The sequence below is a fragment of the Dama dama genome, chromosome 5 (genome assembly GCF_033118175.1).
Source record: "Dama dama isolate Ldn47 chromosome 5, ASM3311817v1, whole genome shotgun sequence".
Classification (NCBI taxonomy): Eukaryota; Metazoa; Chordata; class Mammalia; order Artiodactyla; family Cervidae; genus Dama; species Dama dama.
Window position 1 is genome coordinate 103,714,647 of NC_083685.1, and position 13,189 is coordinate 103,727,835.

At 52.8% G+C, this 13,189-nt stretch overlaps 1 protein-coding gene across 1 annotated transcript in view; it reads right to left on the bottom strand.

Moving 5' to 3' along the window:
* SLC47A1 (solute carrier family 47 member 1) overlaps positions 1–11,285 on the bottom strand; it is a 28,326-nt gene extending 17,041 nt beyond the window's left edge. The window contains exons 1-4 of the mRNA XM_061141092.1: positions 11,151–11,285; positions 3,773–3,874; positions 2,154–2,222; positions 537–685 (exon numbers count right to left, since the gene is read on the bottom strand). Of these exons, the coding sequence (XP_060997075.1) occupies positions 537–685; positions 2,154–2,222; positions 3,773–3,874; positions 11,151–11,285 (455 nt within the window). The remainder of the gene's footprint in view (positions 1–536; positions 686–2,153; positions 2,223–3,772; positions 3,875–11,150) is intronic.
* Positions 11,286–13,189: the final 1,904 nt, after the last annotated feature.

Sequence of the window (13,189 nt, forward strand, 5' to 3'; positions counted from 1 at the left end):
GTGGCAACCAAGATCAAAGATCTCGTATGCAGCCAAATAAATAAATATTTTAACAAACAAATGAAAAGAACAAAATGCTGGAGGAGGGGACCAGGTGGGGGGAGGTGGTTCTTTTTTTCTGCCACACCATGCAGCTTTCAGGATCTTAGTTCCCCAACCAGGAATCGAACCTGGGCCCTTGGCAGTGAAAGCACAGAGTCCTAACTGCTGCACCACCAGGGAATTCCCCAGCGGTGGGCTTTAAAAGCATTCAGGTGATTTTAATATCAACCAGGGCCAAGAATCACAAAACCGAGAACTAATACCATGAACCACCATTTCACGTAGAGGGTGTTTGCAGATCATATTTCACCCAAAACTATTTATCTGAAAGTTACCCAAATGAGGACTTGGTATGTTATCCCATGGGCCAAGTATGGGGAATCAGCTGAGGACAGCTTAACCCGCTCCTGGCGCATGGCCTGGTCCCTGGCCTTGGGAACCCCCAGAGGCTGAACCTGCCTGGCACCATCCTGCCAGGGGGTGGCCCATCTCACCTGGACACGGCCGGGTCCTGCCTGCAGAGCAGCAGGATGAGCTGGGTGTTGAGGAAGAGTGCCCAGCAGGGCAGACAGCAGAGCAGCAGCACCAGCACGCTCCGCTGCAGGATGACGCCCACGTGCTTCTTGTTCTGGCTCCCAAACGTCTGCGTGCACAGTCAAAACCAATGCATTAACACAGAAATGGCACCCTCACTGTCCCCCAGAGGCCTCCAATCACACCTCATAAAGAGACAGATGGCCCCAGAGACTGCTACATTTTAGGTATCAGTGGTTCTCAAACTCGGCTGCTCATCAGAATCACCTAAGGAATATTTCTCTGATATTTCATTGTTAGGGTATAGAAACACAACAGGTTTCTGCATATTAATTTTGTGTCCTAGGACTTTACCAAATTCATTGGTGAGCTCCAGGTATTTTCTGGTGGTGTCTTTAGGATTTTCTATGTATAGCATCATGTCATCTGTAAACAGTGACAGTTTTACTTCTTCCTTTCCAATTGGGACTTCTTGTATTTCTTTTTCTTTTCTGATTGCTATGGCTGGGACTTCCAATACTATGTTGAATAAAAGTGGAGCAAGAGGGCATCCTTGTCTGATTCCTGATCTTAGAGGAAAAGCTTTCAGCTTTTCACCATTGAGTTTGTTAGCTGTGACCTTATCATTGTTGTTTGGTCACTCGGTCATGTCTGACTCTTTGCAACCCCATGGACTGCAGCACACCAGGCCTTCCTGTCCTTCACCATCTCCCGGAGTTTGTGCAAGCTCATAGCATTGAGTCAGTGCTGTTATCTAACCATCTCATCCTCTGCTGCCCCCTTCTCTTGACTTCAGTCTTTCCCAGAACCAGGGTCTTTTTCTGTATGGTCTTTATTATGTTGAGGTACGTTCCTTCTGTGCCTATTTTCTGAAGAGTTTTTATCATAAATGGATGTTGAATTTGGGGAACATTATTAAATCATTGATGACAGGGGCTTGATAAAGATAAGTCTGGACTTAACTGGTCCAGAGTAGGTCCCAGACACCAATAATTTGTAAAATCTCCCCATGTCCATGTAATCCTAATGTGCAGTCAGGGTGGCCTCACCTGGAAACCTATTAGAAATATGATGTCCTGGGCCTCCCCCTCCCCAGACCTACTGATGCAGAAACTTGGGGATGGGGGAGGCACTGGAGCCAGCTCCCATTGCTTACAAAACCCACCATGCACATCCCTCCCCAGCCAGCTCAATGACATCTTGGGCAGCTTGAAATTGGAACCAGCATACACAACCAGTCAGGACACTCCCCACCCGACCCCCGAGACCTGGTTCTTCAGGCTTATGGCTGGTGGGGGGCCCCCAAGTGACTCTGACACACATGCATGTTTGAGGACCCTTGGACATACCAAGCTCCACAATGTTGGAAGTGATAAAAGGGACTTTTTCAAAACATCCCCTATCTGTCAAGATGTAGCAGCAGCCATGGAGAAAAACACCACTTCCCAGACCAGAGAGACCTGCGGCCACACTTTAGAGGCAGCAGGAGAGCTGAAAAATGTGGCAAGGGTTTGCCCTGGGGGCCTCCACCCTCCAACTGGTGGGGGGGAGTGACCTGACCCGGGGCTGCTACTCACCTGGGAGATAAGCGTGTCACAAGCAGAAGACAAGCCGAACCCCACCGAGACACCAGTAACGTTGACTACCTGGGAACAAACCAGGGAGGAGCTGGGGGCAGGTTCCCCGTCTGCCTGTGAGAGCCCTGGAGCCCTCAGCACCCCACCCGGAGCCTGTGTACAGACCTCCCCATGCCCTGAATTAAAGGACAGACACAGTGCTGGGAGGAAAGGACATTCAAGGCTGTGGTGACCACACTGCATTATTCTTTCTTAGGCATTTGCTCCCCAGGTCTTGGGCACCTTTTTCCCAGGTTCTGAGGACCATGAGCCCTTCTTAAGGGGCCTGCAGCATGGCACAGAGCAGTCCTGGGTGAGCCCACTTGCTAGTGATGACCCACACAACCCCCTGAAGGACTCTGCGAGAGCACAAGCAAGTCTCAGAGCCAAGACTCATGCCAGAGGCCTTCCAGCGTCCACAGCACACCCAAACCAGGGAAATCTGAGGCCCTGCCTGCCTCCACCTGCTACCCCCCGAATCTGCAGGAGACACCGAGGACAGTAGTCCCCACCAGGCCCAGCCTGGAAGCACCAGTTTTCCTGTACTTCCGTGGCCAAGAAGGATCTGCGGGAAGCTTGCGGAGTTCCCCAAATATCCAAACATCAGAGACCAAAAAGGATAATTAAACTGGGGTTGTCCATGCTCCTCCCTGAAAACAAAGCAATCCACGAGGCCCTGGGGATGGTTCAGAGCACCTTGCAGGCTCAGAGGTGGCAAGTTCAAATGCCCGAGGGACCAGGTGCAGGAGGCTGATGTGTGCCTTTCAGAGGACACACCTGCGGCAAGAACTTCAGCGAAACATCTGCTGGCCCAAATGAACAGGCCAGCAAGGCCCCCAGGCCAGCAACCATGGCTGAGGGCAACACCTCTCTGTGGTTGTGGGGCTCACATCTGGGGTACAGAGAGGACTGGTTCCTCCTGATTTTTAAAATTTTTATTATTTAAATTTTTTTAAAGTTTTATTATTATTTGGGGGGTAGGCTGAGCTGGGTCTTTGTTGTGGAGCAACAAGGGATCTCCACCAGGGATCCAGCCCATGTCCCCTGCACTGAAAGGCAGATTCTTAACCACTGGACTACCAGGGAAGCCCCTCCTCCCGATTTCAGGTTTGGACCCAGGCACCCAGGTTTTCATATTCTGGCATCTCGGAAGAAGAGACAAATCAAGGGCTGGGGGAGGCGTGAGGGTTTCTACTGGTGAACAATTCCCTTCTCCCAGATGTGGGGTCAGGGTGGGAGCCAGGGCTCCAGGGATGGGAAGCTAGCTGACGTGGCAGACAGAATTTGGGCCCTCCAAAGACATCCCACCCGGAGCCTGGCGCCTGAGGAAACACATAACCAGGGCGGTTCCCTGGGGAAGGAGAGGTAGACTAAGGATGGAAACATGGTCACAGCCCTGCCCACACCTGGGGATTAGTCCAGTGAAACCCCTTTCAGATCAGTGGACTCCAACAGTGAGAGATTCAGACACGTATGTGTCTTCCCTGAAAACCCTACACTCTGATCATCTGTAAGAGCCGGAGGAGGAAATGAACACACAGATGGCTTCCCAGCTCTGAGCTGGCGAGCCCCGTACGTACAGCAATTGCCAGTGTGACGGCGTCCAGCTCCAGCTTCCCCAGGTGCCCGCAGAACACAGAGCTCACAAAACCAATGAGGAACACCATCAACTGGGCCAGGAACTGGGAAGAGACAGAAAACACGAAGCTGCAGGCCAGGCCCGACATGGCAGTGGAAGGAAGGGGTGGGCCTCCCAGGTGACCCCACCCTCCCAGGGTGGGCTCGGACCAGAGGTAAGGAGGTCTGGCTTGCACGGAGCCTCCGCCAGCTCTCACAGGCTACGAGCAGCCTCGGGTGGACTTCTTGAAAAATACGCAAGTTCATCTCCTACCACTAGTATCCTGTTTCTGAGAACTTCCAACTTTTAAAATTTATTTTTCATTGTAGATTCTCATACCGTAGACTGCATGCCTATTTTCCCTGAAATTTTTAGAGGCTGCCTCCTGGGATGATCCCGTTGTTATTTCAGATTCCTCCTGAGGGCTGAAGAGAAGAGCTTTCAACAGCCAGCAGAACAGTCCACAGAGAGGAACTCCTGAGGCTGACCTGAGACTACCTCAGTGGAAGGCCAGTGGGGTCTGGAATGTTGGGGCGAATCATTACTAGTCTGCCAAGCATCTCAGATTCCACAAAGCCTCCAATATGAGGGCAAATGCAGCTTGGGGAACACGGACTCGTTCTCCCTCACCATTCCAGAACTTCCTGCCTCACCTCTGGACACTGACTTAACTCCTCAGGTTAATTAAAAACCACCTTCTGTGACCTGCCAGACCCAGGAGGTGCAGGACTTCCCGGAAAGCCCGTCTCTCACGGGATCCCCTGTGGTCCGAGAGGGGAGATGGAATCAGTGCCTGAAGACGCGTGTCAGCCCCACACGCCCCTCTCAAAGTGCACGACTGGGGCTCAGGGAGCTTGTGCAGGACCAGCCAGCACTGCTGCCGTTCAGTCCTTCGAGGGTGAAGTCTCCTCCGGTGAGCTCAGGTGAGGCTCCCAGTGACCCTAGTCCTCACCTCTGTCAACCCACACTGCCATCGGCCAGCGCCACAACCACCCAAGATCGCCACGTGGGCATCGGACCTGGCCCTGCTGGTGACGGTATAGGTGACCACCTGCTTTCCCTCCCTGCACCGGGGGACAGACAGGTGCATCTCCGCAGGTGGACCCAGATCGACAGACCATGAGAGGCCTGCTCTTAGCCATGTGTGCACGAGTGTGCGTGTGTGTGCAGGCATGTGCAGGGGCGACGGTGCATACACCTCCACATCGAACTCCAAACCTCGACCCAGTTCCTGCTTCCCCCACCGCAGAGACCAAAGTTGTGCACCGCAACTAGAAAGAAGCCCCCACTCAGCACTGCAACTAGAGAAAAGCCCACATAGCAATGAAGACCCGGCACAGCCAAAAATAAATAAATAGAAATTTTGAAAAATGTTGGTATGAAAAGCGCAATTCTATAGACCCTAAAGTCAGAACGAGGGGCCCCCATAGGCCTGTTCCCAGGAACTGGCCACGACTAAGTGCTGTCCCCACCCTACAGATATTCTGTGGTTTCATTCATAGAGTTGGTGTCTCTTTGATTGTGGATTTATATTAACTTTAAAGGTCACAGGGCCCTTATTTGGGTAAATTCAGCATCACTATCAATCTTTTCAGTGTTTTTTTAAGTCTTTTTGTGCATAAACTACATCTGCTTTATTGACTACGCCAAAGCCTTTGACTGTGTGGATCACCACAAACTGTGGAAAATTCTTCAAGAGATGGGAATACTAGACCACCTTACCTGCCTCCTGAGAAATCTGTATGTAGGTCAAGAACCAACAGTTAGAACCGGACATGGAACCATGGACTGGTTCCAAATCAGAAAAGGAGTACGTCAAGGCTGCATACAGTCACCTTGCTTATTTAACTTATATGCAGAGTACATCATGAGAAATGCTGGACTGGATGAAGCACAAGCTGGAATCAATATTGCCCGGAGAAATATCAATGACCTCAGATACGCAGATGACACCACCCTTATGGCAGAAAGCAAAGAGGAATTGAAGAGCCTCTTGATGAAAGTGAAGGAGGAGAGTGAAAAAGTAGGGTTAAAACTCAACATTCAGAAAACTAAGATCATGGCATCTGGTCCCACCACTTCATGGCAAATAGATGGGGAAACAATGGAAACAGTGAGAAACTTTATTTTGGGGGGCTCCAAAATCCCTACAGATGGTGACTGCAGCCATGAAATTAAAAGACACTTGCTCCTTGGAAGAAAAGCTATGACCAACCTAGACAGCATATTAAAAAGCTGAGACATTACTTTGCCAACAAAGGTCTATCTAGTCAAAGCTATGGTTTTTCCAGTAGTCATGTATGGATGTGAGAGTTGGACCATAAAGAAAGCTGAGTGCCGAAGAACTGATGCTTTTGAACTGTGGTGTTGGAGAAGACTCTTCAGAGTCCCTTGGACAGCAAGGAGATCAAACCAGTCCATCCTAAAGGAAATCAGTCCTGAATATTCATTGGAAGGACTAATGCTGAAGCTGACACTCCAATCTTTTGGCCACCTGATGGAAAGAACTGACTCATTTGAAAAGACCCTGATGCTGGGCAAGACTGAAGGCAGGAGGAGAAGAAGGCGATAGAGGATGAGATGGTTGGATGGCATCACCGACTCAACAATGGACATGAGTTTGAGTAAGTTCTGGGAGTTGGTGATGGACAGGGAAGCCTGGTGCAGTCCATGCAGTCCATGGGGTTGCAAAGAGTTGGACACGACTGAGCAACTGAACTGAACTGAACTGTCATAAACTGTTGCAAACTATAGTCATAGATCTGTTTTCCCCTTTTCCATGGGACTTCAATATTTCCAGAACACAGTGTCCAGTACCTCTACAGGCCACATGTAAGCTGTTTCTGTGGCTTCACAGGAAAATGCACTCGTCTCCTCCATGGTCAGGTCTCTGGGCTGCTTCCCAGGTTTTGCTGATACAAATCGCACTGCACAGAATGTCTTTCTTACTTGGGTGGGGCCAGACATTTTCTTAGGGTGAATGCCCAGTGCACGGGTGGGATCAGTTGACCCTCTCAGAGCAGAGGCTGGGAAATCTAGCTGAGCTAATCCATGAGTGCATGTGTGTGTGTGTGTGCTCAGTCGTGTCTGACTCTTTGCGACCCTATAGGCTGTAGCCTGCCAGGCTCCTCTGTCCATGGGATTTCCCAGGCAAGAATACTGGTATGCATTGCCATTTCCTCCTCTAGGGGATCTTCCTGACCCAGGAATCAAACCCACGTTTACTGCAGGGCTAATCCACTCAACTGTTGGGTTGAAGGTGGGTCAGCCCAGTGGTGCAGTCCTTGAATGGCGAGACTTCCCATGCCCCAGCCTCCGGGACGGCGGGGGTCCTGGCTCCAGAGTTCATGTTTGCTAACCACACACCTGAGATCACCTGAGGGTATTGGTCAGAAGACCCATGCCTAGTCCCACTTAAAGCAATAGAGTCCCGATGTCCATGGGGCTGAGGGATCTGTCTTTCAGCATACATCCCCCGCCCCCCCGCCGCCCGCTACACTCATTCAATCAAGAGGGGGCCGTCAAGGACCAGGTCTAGAGAACCTACAGGGGCTTGCTGCTGGGCCCACAGGTTGTTCCCCCAGCACCTCAAGGACTCCTGCCTGGGGTCCAGACAGGGCTAAGTGGACAAGAGAGATGGCTGGGCTGTCTGTGCATGTCTCTGCCTCCTGTCATGGAGACCCTGGTTTTCTGGCCAGGAGGCTTTGGGAGAGTGCCCCCTGGGGCCGGATGCCAGCAGGACAGCAGGTGTGAGCCTGCCCAGTCCCCGAGGGTCCATCCTCACCTCGTCCAGGGATGCCAGGAAGGTCAGCATCAGCAGCAAAGGTCAGCCTGGCAGGATGCCAGGTCACTGGGTGCACATACCCGAGGTAAGTGCAGGCAGGGGGGCGGGCTGGATACCCAGCCCCCAGTCATGCAGCCAGGTCAGAAGTGCAGTCAGGACCCAATCACCTGACTCTCAGAAGGTCGATTCTCGTCCACTCCTTTGGAGCACAGAGTACAGGCCAAGCACGGGAGCATGGATCTGAGTAAGGTGAACACCATGGCTCCAGCCCCACCCCAGGGAATCCAGGGCATTACAGGGAAAGATGTTCAACACGGAGCAACACAGCGGATCACACAAGACAGGCACTGCAGATAACACAGGAGCCCAGGAGTCACAGAAGTTTCTGCCGAAACCTGGTTGGTGAGTAGGCAAGTGAAGCGGGCCTGTCTATCTGGGAGAATGTTCCAGGCAGGAGGGGGTGGGGTGTGAGGGATGGCTGGGGCTGGGAAAAGGTGAGGGCAGGGGGCAGTTGGATTTGTGGGATCTTAGTTCCCTGGCCAGGGACTGAAACTGGGCCCTTGGCAGTGAAAGCTCAGAGTCCTAACCACTGGACTGCCAAGGAGCTCCCACCTTCAGCCAAGGTTATCTTCTGCCTCCAGCAAATCTGCTCCTGCAACATCTTACATAAGGTCACTGAACACTCCCGGCTTCTTGTTCCCTACCTACAGGGTAACAGTCAGAGATTAGCCTGCAGGTTTGTGGGCAGGAAGCCAGTCTCTCAGATGCCCTTCTGCTTGGAGGGCATTGTCATTAGTCTTCGCCCTGCAGCCCTAGACCCTCTCAACTCTCTCCTGGGTGAGCTTGTTTCCATGGAGATGGAAACCACTGCCCTCTGTCTGGGCCTGGCTACCCCAACTCTTTTCTATCCTCACCAATGCACTGCACAGCCTGTGTCCCTGAGGAGCACGAAATCCCTCTTTGAGATTATTCTTCAGGACTGACAGTTCAGTCTGGTGAAGAGAAACTTAACCACGAGGAGAAAGCTCAGCTGAAACACCTGAGGCCAGGTAACTTCAACAATTGCCTTCCCGCCCCAACAAATGCACAGTTTACCTAAATCTTTTAAGGAAAATGTGGCCCAGCCTCTCTTCAGATGTGCATGGCTCATCTCACACACTTGCCTTTCTATTCTGCATTATTCTCTCTTTATAGCCCTCATTTAAAGCTCACTGCGGGCGTGGTAAGTCCTAGTCCCTCAACCTGATTCCTACATTGGATCCTCGTGGGTCAGTGTTGATATGAGAGGCCTGGGAGGGACAAGGTGAACAGGAGACAGAAAATCAGAGAGAGGAGCCCCAGACCAGGGTCCTACCTAATGGATGGTGGAGCCTCAGAAGGCAAAGAGGGGGACCCTGAGCAGGCAATGAGGGGCACCTCTCCCCTCCCTCGTGCCCCCAGGAAACAGAAAACCCAGAGCAGAGGGGAATAGACAGAGAGGGACCAAGAGGGGCCCATATACAACCCATTACAATTAAACAGGTGCCAGAACTCTACGACCCGACTGCATAAAGCAGTCAGACAGAAACAGCCCCATAAATGGCTGCAAGGAACATTTCCCAACTCTCTGATGATCTCAGATCATTTCAGAGATTTTTCCTTTCATTCGTCTCAGTTTTCTGTTTTTTCTACAAGGAACATAGATTACATGTATAATTAACATCGTCACAGGCACACACACAGGTGTACGGAGAGAAAGGGTGGGGGGCTGGCATGTCAGCCCTGTGCTCACCATCCCTGCAGGCCAACAGGTCCATCAAGGGGACCGGGTGACTCTGGGGGCCAGCAGAGACAGGGGCCTGCCCTGGGAGTGCTGCATCTCAGAGGCTACCTTGTTTAGTTATTCATTTTCAGGGGGCTTCCCAGGTGGTGTTAGAACTCAGGTAAAGAACTCACCTGCCAATGTAGGAGACATAAGGGATAAGGTTTTTATCCCTGGTCAGGAAGATCCCCTGGGGAAGGAAATGGCAACCCACTCCAGTGTTCTTGCCTGGGAAATCCCGTGGACAGAGGAGCCTGGCGGGGTCCATGGGGTCGCAAGTCGGACACAACTGAAGCGACTTAGCAGAGCAATAGCAGCTTTGCGTGTTTAGTTGCTCAAGTCTTGTCTGACTCTGTGACCTCATGGACCCAGGCTCCTCTGTCCATGGGATTTCCCAGGCAAGAAAACGAGTGGGTTGCTATTTCCCCCTCCAGGGAATCTTCCTAACCCAGGGATCGAACCCGCGTCTCCTCCATTGGCAGGCAGATTCTTTACTGCTGAGCCACCTGGGAAGCCTTACAGAGATCTTTCTCACAGTGATCTGTGAGATAATGTTGGGCCAAGCATGGTATTATTATCCGCATTTTATGGATGGATAAGCAGAAGCCGGAAGAGGTTACCAGCCGACTCAGGTTCATGTAGCCGTTTCCTAACCCCCCTTCTGAGATCAAAGCAGAGAACTGGACCCACAAGTAAGATTCCTAACCAGGTGTTCTTTTCCCTCTGGCTGCGAACAGCTCCCCACTACATGGATTTTCAAGCCATGGCTTTCTCCCAACCTCATCCATGCCACCAGGTACAACACAACAGGCATCCCAGGATCCCACAAACAGTGGGGTCACCATCGGGTCACTCCTGTCTGCCTCAGCCTCTGTAGGTGCAGAATGTCTCATCACCCCCGCACCCAAAAGCTTCTGTGTTAGTCGCTCAGTTGTGTCTGACTCTTTGTGACCCGATGGAGCCCACCAGACTCCTCTGTCCATGGGGATTCTCCAGGCAAGAATACTGGAGTGGGGAGCCAGTCCCTTCTCCAGTCCAAAAGCTTATTCTCCCCTTAGAACCATCCCAGGTTCTTCTTGTCTGAAGAAAGGGCTCCCCTACCCTGTTGATTTGAAAATCGCCCAAACTGACAGCAGAACAACGATGAGATTCTGTTTTGTGGGTGTTGTGGTTTCAAAATTCTAATTACCTTTAAATAGACAACACAGAGTCCTAAACTGACAATGATAAGGAGAGAGGAAAAAAAAAAACCCTCAGCCCCAAAGAGAACCACATCAAAAACGTTTTGAACACAAGAATTGGGGGAGGGTGTGTGGGGCAGGATGCCGCTAGTTTCCTTGGGCAGAGGTGGTTTAAGCAATTCCGAAGAAATCGTCCTGAAGATGTGGGTTTAAGAGACACCGCTCCCCGCCTGGAGTTACTCCAGAGACGCGCGTTCACGGCCAGAATCGACGGCTAGTTTTCGGCGTTCTCCGCAGTGTTTTGCGGTTCTGGTGGCTTCTGCCTGCTCCTCGGGAGGCCTCATCCAGAGAAGGCTCCAGAGCGGGAGACTGGACGCGGCCGGTCCCGCGCCCTAGCGGGCCAGCCGCGCAGGGCGGCCAGTGCGGCCCGGGCGCACGCGGAGGCGCCGGGACCTGCCCGCCTCCAGGCTCCCAGGACCGTGGCACCGCGCGCGGCCGCCCGCCGCCTCCCGCTAGCTCTGCGCCCCGGGGCCCCCGCCCCCGGTACCAGACCCCGGTGAGGCCCCCTACTCACCGCGGGGCCCGCCAGGAACAGGAGCGCCCGCAGCTCCCGCCGGAGGTCGGCCAGCGGCAGACAACGCGGGGCGCGGCGCTCCGGGCTGAGCGCCCGGCCTCCCGGCCCGGGTGTAAGCTCCTCGGCCGCCTCCATGTGCCGGGCACCAGCCGCGGGGCGCGCGCAGGAGGCCGAGGGGAGGACCGACCCGGCCAGCCGCCCTCCAGTCCCCGCCCCGGGCCGCCTGCCGCCCACCGCCCACCTTGGGCGCGCCCCCGCCGCCCGGCCCAGGTCGCCCGCTTCGCTGGCAAAGGCCTGCCAACTCCGGGACTCCGAATACAAAGTTGAAGGAAGCTCCGGAAAGAAACAGAAAGTGGAAAGCGCGGCGGGGACTGGGTCCTCCGACCCTCGGGAGCCAGGCTCGCCGGCTCCGCGCCTCGCAGGGCTTGGGTTCTGAGAGCCGCGTGAAAGCGCTGGCGAGCTGGCCACTGAGGGCCCGCGCCCGCAGCCAGACACCTCCGGCTCCGCGAGCGCCTGCACACAAGCTGGGAGACTGGACTGGACTGTAAGGAGGCTCTTCTTCCCGCCCCACCCCGCCCACGTGCGCCCGTTCTTTAACTTAGACTCTGCCAGGATAGCGCACAAGGCCGCATTTTCAAGCGCCAGGACTCAGGTTCCCTGGTCTTGGATGTTTATCCATCAGCTGGATAAGGGTATTGATTTTTAAAATGCTCCGTGAGAGAGTTGTGAGTTAAGTTTTATTGTGGGCAAAATGAGGACTATAGCCTGCAAGGTGACATTTCAGAGAGCTCTGAGGAACTGCTCCGAAAATGGGGGGTGGGGGGGGGGGGTGGGGGGGGGCGGTGGTCAGTATTACGCACGATTTTAGTGAAGGGGGCAGTGTGCAGTCAAGCACACTCTTTGGTGAAGGTTTGCTGCTGGTCAGGAGCAGATGTCCCCCTTCATGATTTTAGTGCTTTTCTAGACACGAGGCTCATAAAATCTTCTCCTGAGAATATCTTCTGAAGGCTTGTTCTGCCAGGATTTTCCCAGAGCAGAGAGCCTCATTCCTGATCTCCGCTCTGAAATCCTTTCAGGGTGTGATGAAGGTTGGGGCTGCAGTGGCCAGTGACTGCATCCTGATAGAGGCAAACAGCCAGTGCCAAGTGTTTGTTGGCAAGGGGACTAAGAGGCTATGTGTCAGCAAACCTGGGCTCAGGAGACATCACCAGGGTCTACAGGGAGAGCACCAGCAACTTGCTGGTCCCTCAGAACCTCAGTTTTCCCATCTGTGAACTTGAAACGGTATCTACAACTGCCCTCTGTGGTGAGGATTGAATGAGATGGTATGGTCCAGTGGTTGGAACTCTGCACTTTTCACTGCCAGCAACCAGGGTTCAGTCCTTGGTTGGGGAACTAAGATCCCACAAGTCAGGTGGCCAAAAGAAAGAATGTATCTTTTTTAAAAAATGAGATGGTATAGATGGACTATGTGCTCTCAGCCTGGTTGGTACACGGTAATTGCCTAAGAAAAGTTAGCCACCAAGACAAGAGTGATTTCAGTAACAGTCAAAGTTCCCTCTGTTGTAAGAGGCCCAACTTTAGAAAAAGGAAAACATAAATCTTGGGAGGGTCACACAGCTGGAAGTCTGACTTCAGGAATTTACAACAAGGTCATGAGTGTTCTGCCTCCCCATCTGTCTTCCCCGCCCTCTTCTCTCCACCACTTTAAAAAGTAATTAATTTTTATTTTATTTTATTGGGTTCATGGAGTCTTGCCTTCATTGAGGCACGTGGGATCTTAGTTCCACGAGTCTTTCATCATGGCATGCAAGCTTCTCTCTAGTTGCAGCACTCAGCTTAATTGCCCGGCAGTGGCATGCTGTATCTTAGTTCCCCCACCAGGGATCAAACCCGAGTCCCTTGCACTGGAAGGCAGAGTCTTAACCTGGACCACTACAGTAGTCCCCTCCCCACTATTTGCTGTTCACTCCTTAGCCTCATCTTTCTCTGTAGGCAGCCTCTCTTTGCCTGTTTAGGAGGGTGGCCTCCCCCAATCC